This window comes from Sinocyclocheilus rhinocerous, unplaced genomic scaffold (genome assembly GCF_001515625.1).
Source record: "Sinocyclocheilus rhinocerous isolate Xijiao unplaced genomic scaffold, SAMN03320098_v1.1 scaffold2645, whole genome shotgun sequence".
NCBI lineage: Eukaryota > Metazoa > Chordata > Actinopteri > Cypriniformes > Cyprinidae > Sinocyclocheilus > Sinocyclocheilus rhinocerous.
This window is the reverse complement of record NW_015654522.1, coordinates 73,584-82,331: the sequence shown is the minus strand read 5'-3', so window position 1 is coordinate 82,331 and position 8,748 is coordinate 73,584. Positions and strand designations below refer to the sequence as shown.

At 35.0% G+C, this 8,748-nt stretch overlaps 1 protein-coding gene across 1 annotated transcript; it reads right to left on the bottom strand.

Annotated features, from left to right (window-relative positions):
• Positions 1-507: 507 nt before the first annotated feature.
• arih2 (ariadne homolog 2 (Drosophila)) lies at positions 508-8,432 on the bottom strand. Its single transcript, XM_016524280.1, has 14 exons — positions 8,005-8,432; positions 7,784-7,851; positions 6,869-6,941; positions 6,261-6,402; positions 6,026-6,147; positions 4,852-4,961; positions 4,634-4,751; positions 4,466-4,516; positions 3,350-3,371; positions 3,091-3,242; positions 2,312-2,455; positions 1,503-1,571; positions 1,295-1,402; positions 508-1,185 (listed from the first exon to the last, which is right to left on the bottom strand). Exons 1-14 carry the CDS (start codon positions 8,227-8,229, stop codon positions 1,114-1,116), a joined length of 1,476 nt encoding a protein of 491 aa, XP_016379766.1. The 5' UTR covers positions 8,230-8,432; the 3' UTR covers positions 508-1,113.
• Between the last annotated feature and the right edge of the window lie 316 nt (positions 8,433-8,748).

Below are 8,748 nucleotides of genomic sequence, written 5' to 3'. Positions count from 1 at the left end.
TTATAAAATATTTCTATTTTTAAATGTTCTTTCTAACATTGATAAAAAACAACCACACTTATTTATATGAATCCACACTACATTTAGCAGCACAAACATTTTCATTTGTGATAAGATTTAATAATAAAATATGAATACTAATAAAATAATCCTTACCTTATTATAATTAATTTTTAAAGAAATCTTGAGCACCAAACCAGTATATTACAATGATTTATGAAGGATCACGTGACACGGAAGACTGTAGTAATGGCTGCTGAAAATTCAGCTTTGCCTTCACAGGAATAAATTACATTTAAGATATATTAAAACAGAAAATGGATATTTTAAACATTTCATAATATTACTGTTTTACTGTAATTTTTTAATAAAAAAATGCTGCCGTGGTGAGCATAAGAGACTTCTTTCAAAAACAATACAAGTATTACTGACCACAAAATTTTGATTGGTGTGGAAAGTGCAAATACATCTTTAACGTGTGTGCACAAGAAAACACAAGAGTCTCTGTCTGGTTTAAAAACTTTCTCTCAGTAACTCTATTTCTGTATTAATGTACAACCGTTGAAAATTACAGCATCATGTTTTTCATCTTTTTTTTTTTTTCATTTTTCATTTTTTTTAAATGATCTAACTATCAACAGCCATTTCCAAGGAAGAAAAAAAACATGAGAAGAAAGCAAGAGTGAGAAGGAAAGAAGGCAGAAGTTATAGCAGGAGTAATGATGGGGGAAGAAAAGAGTTAGACTGTTTCGGTGGAGTGTTTTGAGTGTGTGTGCGTCTGTGTGTGTGCATGTGTAATGTCAGCTGATGTGGGGATGTGAGAATGCAATGTTTGCGTATGTGAATCCTTGAACATAATCATGCTATTCTCAAACCCTGCCGCCGAGTAAAGATTAGAAAGCAAAAAAGGGGCACTGATGAAGGAAAGAATGAACAAAAGGGAAAAAATGCTTTGAAGATGCTATAAATGTGAAAAACAGAAAGGAGATGGACAAAACGTTACGAGATGCAGAGTAGAGTTTTGACAAAAAAAGTGGAGGGGTATCTTTGGAGAGAAGGGACCAAGACAGTTGAGAGAAGAGTGAGCTCAATGTGGATTTGATGGACGGATGTTTAGGTGTCGTGGAAATCCTTCAGCAGCGTCCGTCTCTTCTGCTCAGCAATGTGCATCTGATTTTCCAGATCCTACAGAGAGAGAGCGCGAGAGAAAGAGAAAGAAAAAATTTTTTTTTTTTAAATTTTTATTCCAGTGTTCTTGTTCACAACTTCTTCTGGTTTTTGTTCCATCTCTCACCCCTCTATCGTTAGCACTCGGCTCTCCTCTCTCATAACTGTCTGCTCTCTCCACTTTCCATGACAAGTTCTCGATCTCCGCCTCCAGCTGCGCTTGCTGATACTCAAACTACAGGGAATAAAAATGAGATTTCCCATTACCAAAGACTGATCTCAAAGAAATATTTGACCTTCGATGAAAGATTCGCATATTTAATGCAATAGCTTACCAATTTTTTGCGGGGTCCAGACTCCATGTAGTAGGCATAAGGATAAGTGTACTGCAGTGTGTAACGACACTATGGAGAGAGCAAACAGACAGCATAAGCGTGTGGAAACACAGACCCTTATGCATTAACATTTGTGCCTGCAGAATAGAGCTGCAAGATATATCAAAATAACCAGAATTGCATTATGTCTTATGTCAATTATCAAATCGCAAAGGCTAAGATTTAATTAAACAAATATATACTCTGATTGTTTCAGAGTGAAGCGTGGCACTGTCATTTGACTTGTGAGTAGTGTTTTCGGTTTGTTTCATAGTAAATGCAGCTCTGAATCACACAAACTCCATCTCTGAATCTGTTAAGTTTGGGTCGATTAACTTACATTTGGGAACGCAACATGCGCCAAACATCTTCCCAAACGTGCTTATAAGAAGTGAGAAGTGCTTATAAACTGGCAGCCATGAAAAAAAAGAGAAGCTTTAAGATTCCCCTATATTTTTCCACCAAAATAAAAGCTTGAGGGTTTAATGTTTGAAAATTAAATAAATAAGACTGCCATAAATATTAGTACTGCAAGTTTAAATAGTTTTACTTTAAAATAAAAGTAATATTATTTTTTATTATTATTATTAAAGTATTAATTTTTTATTTTAAAGCCATATTGATATATAAATTACAAATTTATATTGAAAAAAAACCTCAGCAAACCTTAAAAAAAAAAATTTAAACCACAATTTTTATCAGAAAAAAATCCCAAATTTCCACAAATTGTGCAAGCCCTACTGTGGAGTACAGCTGGATTCAGCCTGTACCTTGGCCAGTAGCTTGGCAGCATTCTGCAGGTACTGCCAGTCAATCCAGGTGCCCAGGTTATTCATGACTCGCTCCTGAATCTTCTCCTGGATCCGCTGGTATGTCTGTGCCTCCAGCTGCAAGCTCTTATTGTGGTTCTCCCACTGGACACACACATAATGTACAGATTACGTATCAAAGCAATTAAGTGTCAATGCTGTTATTAACATGAAAACTGCAACTGCAAATTGGTATGTTTCGTCAGGCCGTGAAGAAATATAGAAATGAGTATCATCAGCATAACAATGAAAGCCAACACCATGTTTCATGATGATATCTCTCAAGGGTAACGTGTAAAGCGTGAAAAGCAACGCGGCCTTAGTACTGAGCCTTGTGGTACTCCATACTGCACTTATGATCGATATGATAACTCTTCACTCACTGCTACGAAGTGATGAATGTCAGATAAGTATGATTTGAACCATGGCAATGCAATTCCACTAATGCCAACTCAGAAACACAATGAGATAATAGCTCAGTTTCAAATCTAGTGAGTTGTATTGTCGCCATATAGGCAGCATCATAACTGAAAAAGAACACCATATAGGCAGCGACTAGACAGCCACCATACAAATGGAATTAGAAATTTTTATTGATACTTTGTGAAATAAGTTAACTATAAATGTTATTGCCTACTTTTTGGAACAACCTACTTGTCAGGATCACTACTAAGCTCACTCGATTTATCGCTTTTTCTAAAAGAGATTTATTTATTATCGATTAATCATTTTTGTCTCACCCTCTCAAAGTAGAACAGGTATTTTTTGAGGGCCTCTCTGGCCTGGGCCTGCTGGCTCTGATTCACGATGTCAGGGTTCTCTTTGTAACGACTGCACTCGTAGTACTCACTGCCATGAGTCTTCCAATCTCCCAGACACATCCAGCAGAAATCTACACACAGCCATAACAATGTCATTCATTACAATTAAGACCACTTCACCACTCAAAGGGATTTTATGTAATTTTTAGAAACTAAAAATCACCGGGAAAAAACATACCATGTTTACACTTTGAGCATTGCTGCAAAGAGAGAGAGAAAAAATATGTTCAGTTAAAACATGAATCTTTTTTTTTTACACTATCATCTTTTATAACACACTATTGTTCAACTTTTTTTTTCTAGAAGAAATTAATACAGCAATTAATTCAGCCAGGATGCATTACATTTACATTTACTCATTTAGCAGACACTTTTATCCAAAGCAACTTACGAATGAGGACAATGGAAGCAATTGTTAAGTAAAATTGAAATTGTTGTAAAGCATTAAATTGATCAAAAGTGACAGTAAAGACATTTGTAATAGTACAAAATATTTATATTTAAAACCTTCTATTCAAAGAACACTGAAAAAATGTATTGCAGTTTTCAGAAAAATATTAAGCAGCTTAACTGTTTTAAACATTAATAATAATAAGAAATGTTTCATAAGCACAAATCAGCATATCAGAATGATTTCTGAAGAATCATGTGACACTGAAGACTTGAGTAATGGCTGCTGAAAATTCAGCTTAGCTAGCACAGGAATAAATTACATTTTAAAACAGAAAACAGTTATTTTAAATTGCAATAATATACTGTTAATAAAACCCCCTTTTTTTTTTTTTTTTTTACTGTATTTTCGACTAAAACAAACAGCTTTGGTGAGCATACCAGACATATTTCAAAAACCTAAAAAAAAAAATCTTACTGGCCTCAAACTTTTGAACAGCAGTTTAAGTCTTGTTGTAAAAAGTGAAGATTTGTTTTGATCTTATTTTGATGAGAAAGATCTGGGCTGCGTTTCCCAAAAGCATCGTAAGCTTAAGTTTTTCGTAGCTCCACTGGTTTCAATGGGTCTACGATGTACTTGAAATCGCATCATATGACCCCAAATAATGTGTTTTTTGAACATTAAAGCATGTCAACATATTCTGTTACACCAAATACACAAAATAATGATCTTTAAAATAGCATCATATGACCCCTTTAAGCTTACGATGCTTTTGGGAAACGCATCCCTGAAGTTAACAAATAAGCTATTCAAGTAGTACTCTCACTCTGACATTCTGGGTGTTATATTAAGTGCACGTAAAAGTGTGCAGATAATAAAAAAAAGAATGTGTATGCTACTCACCATGTGGTTGCACCCTCCATTCTTCTCAATGCAGATATTGCACTTAGGGCACTGTGGGTAAAAAATCAAAACATAACGATATTAATATATTTACTATCAAATTAAACGTAGACCAACGATATATATTTAATGTGACCATCTTAAATATATCTGTGTGTGCTTCCTTACATCTTTAGTGTGTGCACTGATGTAGTTGGCTGTCTCAGAGTCATCTGCACATTTGGTCAGCCATTTGCGGATGGTAGCACAGTCTGTGGGTGCGTGGTACATCTGTCTGCACTTAAAACTGAAGACAGACAGACACAGTTAATCCAAACACACACATCCAATCACATGTATCACGCCAAGAATTGAGTAGTGTGTGCAAGTGTAATTGTGTGTAATACCAGAAGACTTCTTCGCAGAGGCTGCATTGGACTCTACGAGCTCGAGGTTTCTGCACCTGTATAACTATTGGACAGTCGGCACCAGGACACAACTGCAGCTGGAAATGACTCTGCAGACACACAGAAACATGAGCAGGTTAGGAGCAATCAGAGATTTTTGTTCTACAATATGTCAAAACTGGAGAGGTACTGATATTAGAATTCTGCCAGATGCCAATTTTCATTTTATGGCCGAAAAAAAATTAAAATAATGGCCAATATTTAATTAAATGAAATAAACAAAGTAAGAACTTAACATTTAATAAATACAATACATTTCTGATACAATTTAATAAATAAATCTAAAAAGAATAATGTTAAATTAAATGTTGTAAGTTATTTTAGGCAGCAAAATATTATACTTTAATACACATTACTATTTAAAAGTTTGGGTTTGGTTTAATCAAAAATACAGTAAAACAGTAATATTGTGAAATATTATTAGCATTTTAAATAACTGCTTTCCATTTTAATATATTAATGTCATTTTAAGCTGAATTTTTCAGCAGCCATTACTTCAGTCTTCAGTGCCACATGATCAGAAAATATACGGATTCGGTGTCCACACGAAAACGCAAGGGCGGCGTTTTCAGATTTATCCACTCTGGGACCCAGTTTCAAAAAATATCGGTTTCACTCTTCCAAAACGCCGGATCCGTCTGGACGAAACGCCTATACGATACAAAATTTATGCGTATACAGCTAAACGCGTCTCCGTGTGGACGGGGCCTAAGAAAAAATTTTAATATGCTGATGTGCGCTCAATAGTTAACAGTGATTTGTTATCAAAAATGAACAGTTTTCATATTTCATATTTTTGTTTAGATTTTTTGACAAATAGAAAGTTCAGAACAGCATTATTTGAAATAGTTGTTTTATGTAACAACTGACCATTTTTGATTAATTTAATCCTTGCTCAATAAAAGTACTAATTTCTTTAGATCCAAACAACTGAACCATAGTGTGTAATAATTCTGTAATATAATGTATAATAAAATAATATTTTTATAAAAGTGTTAGTCATCGACAAAGTAATCTAAATATAATAACAGGTGAAATGAGCACTAATAGCTGTAATATTGGCAGATAACTTATATGGAAAAGACATATTGTGCATCCCTAGACAGACACACACCTCCACATAATCCCTGAAGAGGTAGCGTCTGTATTTGTCTTTCAGTTCCTCGCTGGGCAGCAGAGGAAGAACAAAATCATCTGGCATGCGAAGAGAGCATTCCTGCGCCATGCAGGAGATCTCTACAGACAAACACAATCCACAGAGGAGATCAGATAACAAGCTCACTCAAATTAGCAATACACACTGTACTGCACACAGTCTTTATGCCCTCAGTGTGTGTGTGTACACTCACCTACTCCCACGCCATCTTTGACAAGTACAGTGCAGTGCTGCTCCCAGCATGCCTTGCAGAAGGAGTGCTGACAGGGTAGAGAGAGGAGAGCGTCACTCCGGACCAGCTGCAGACACACCCCACACTGCTGTGACGTCCCGGCCTGAAGACACACACACATACATGTCAAGAGAAGGAAGTGCAGTAATGATCGTTAACAGAATAATTAATGGTTGTCCCAGGCAACCAGTTATTTTTCACAGCTCTTTTGGTTTCTTGCCTTTCAAATCACTTTTCCACTTTGTCACATAATAAAATAATTAAAACTTGAATCAATATTTCATGTCCATCATTGATGTGGCAAATAGCTGTGTAAGATGCAGACTAAAGTGGAGTCAGCTTGTCATTATCATAAAATAACCCCTTTATTGACTGTACACTGCATGTATTTGTCAAAGAACAGATTTCTTGATGGGCACATTTTTAATTGCCTCATTGCATTTTAAAGCTGAGAATTCAAGTTTAAGGGGGTTTTAATGAAAAACAATAATGAAAAAAATATATATTTAATTTTACTCCAAAAAATAACTATGTAAAAGCCTACATTAAGGAACATTACAGGAACTCACAGTGAGAGATCTGCAGATGCTTGTGGGCTGAGCATGGGCTTCACATAGCAACTGAGAGGAATTGGACTTATACCTTCAAATACAGAAAAATATTAACAGATTAACACAGAAGTAACATCAGGATTTTAGGTTAAACATTATATGAATATTTTAGGTGCTGTATTTAGTTTTTTAATTCTTTTAAACTTTTTGCAGTTCATTTAAGAATTCCTGCAGTGACAAATGTACACTAATGTTCAAAAGTTTGGAGTCAGTGAAATATAATTTTATTGTTTTTGAAAGAAATCTCTTATGCTCATAACGGCTGCATTTATTTGATCAAAATACAGTAAAAACAGTAATATTTTGAAATATTACTAAAATAACAGTTAAATGCCACCTTTTTCTCTTTTAATATATTTTAAGATATAATTTATTCCGGTGATGCAAAGCTGAATTTTCAGCATCATTACTCCAGTCTTCAGTGTCACATGATCCTTCAGAGATCATTCTAATATACTGATTTGCTGCACAAGAAAAATATTATCAATTACAAATTTTTTTTTTTTTTAGCAAACTCTGATACTTTTTTCAGTATTCTTTGATGAATAGAAAGTTGAAAAGAATATAATTTATTTGAAACAAATATTTTGCAACATTATAAAAGTCTTTGCTGTCACTTTTGATCATCTTTATGCATCCTAGCTGAATGAAAGTATTATTTCTTAAAAAAAAAACTCTTACTGACCACAAACTTTTGAACAGTAGTCTCTCAGATTTCACGAGTAATTACACAGAATTACAAAAACATTTGTTTAAATAATTTTAGATGAAGTATAGCATATCACACCACTGTAACTATTTCACTTTTCACGTTAACTACCCATAAAAGTGTACATATTTTGTTTGTGTGTGCGCTGTGCTGTATTTAATTACCTTTCGAGTATTTGTGACACTTGCCAGTGAAAATGTACAAGGACCAGTTTGGCTACAGCTGGTGACACCTGAGGGAGAAAAAAAATATCTCTGTACTGACAGACTAAACTCCATGAACTGTCTGAACAATTTATAGTTTGGAAAGACACATAAATAACACAGCTAAATATTGTCAGCCAACAATAAATCTGCTAAACATTGTCACTCATTTGGTCCCTCACCTTTAGGACACTGGCTACATTGTTGAATTCCTCAGTTAGTACCCTTTGGCTCTCCCTGTATGTCAAGCAATTGAACTGGTATTCTTCCGGGTCAAACGGTTCTTCTATCGCCACGTCATCATCAAGTCCATCATAATAATCAGGGATGTCACCCTCGACGACGTCTTCGTCATCTTCGAATTCTTCGTTACTGTCTGAGGCTTGGCTACTCATATCCACAGACATAGCCCTCTGGGCCGACCTTTCCCTGACTGACAGCTGCTCTCCACTAATCAGCAGCTACTGAGCTGCTCCTCTCCACCCCCAACTGGACCGAGAATCCCAGGGGGCCCTGTGGCTTTTAGCAGCACCGAAAAAAGCAGAAGAAATCACACTCCCCGTCACTCATGAGGAACCGGAGCAAGGGATGAGCTCAGACAGAGAAAAAATACTGAAAGAGAGAAGAAAAACACATTATTTGGCATCTGTCATTTATACGTGGTCAGACTGTGTATTTCATGATTTTAAAAGATATTTAATCTAAAAGCTTATGCTCAAAATTAGTTATGTTGACAAATATAAATTGTCTATAAATTACTCTACAAAGCTACAATTCTTATTTTCTATTTTTAAATGGATTTAAATTGCACCATCATGAAGGAATTTATTTTAAGATGATGACCATCTGACTCTACCTTTCACTACTTATTACACAGCTCCTTAATAAATATATGAATAGACATAAAATATTGATTTGAGTTGAAA

Excerpts from the sequence above, each read along its gene's own strand:
- arih2 (XM_016524280.1), bottom strand. The coding sequence starts at position 8,229 with ATGTCTGTGGATATGAGTAGCCAAGCCTCAGACAGTAACGAAGAATTC. Across the intron at positions 6,942-7,783 it reads GTGTCACAAATACTCGAAAG|GTATAAGTCCAATTCCTCTC; the intron begins GTAATTAAATAC and ends CTGTATTTGAAG. Across the intron at positions 1,403-1,502 it reads CTGGACCCCGCAAAAAATTG|TTTGAGTATCAGCAAGCGCA; the intron begins GTAAGCTATTGC and ends TATTCCCTGTAG.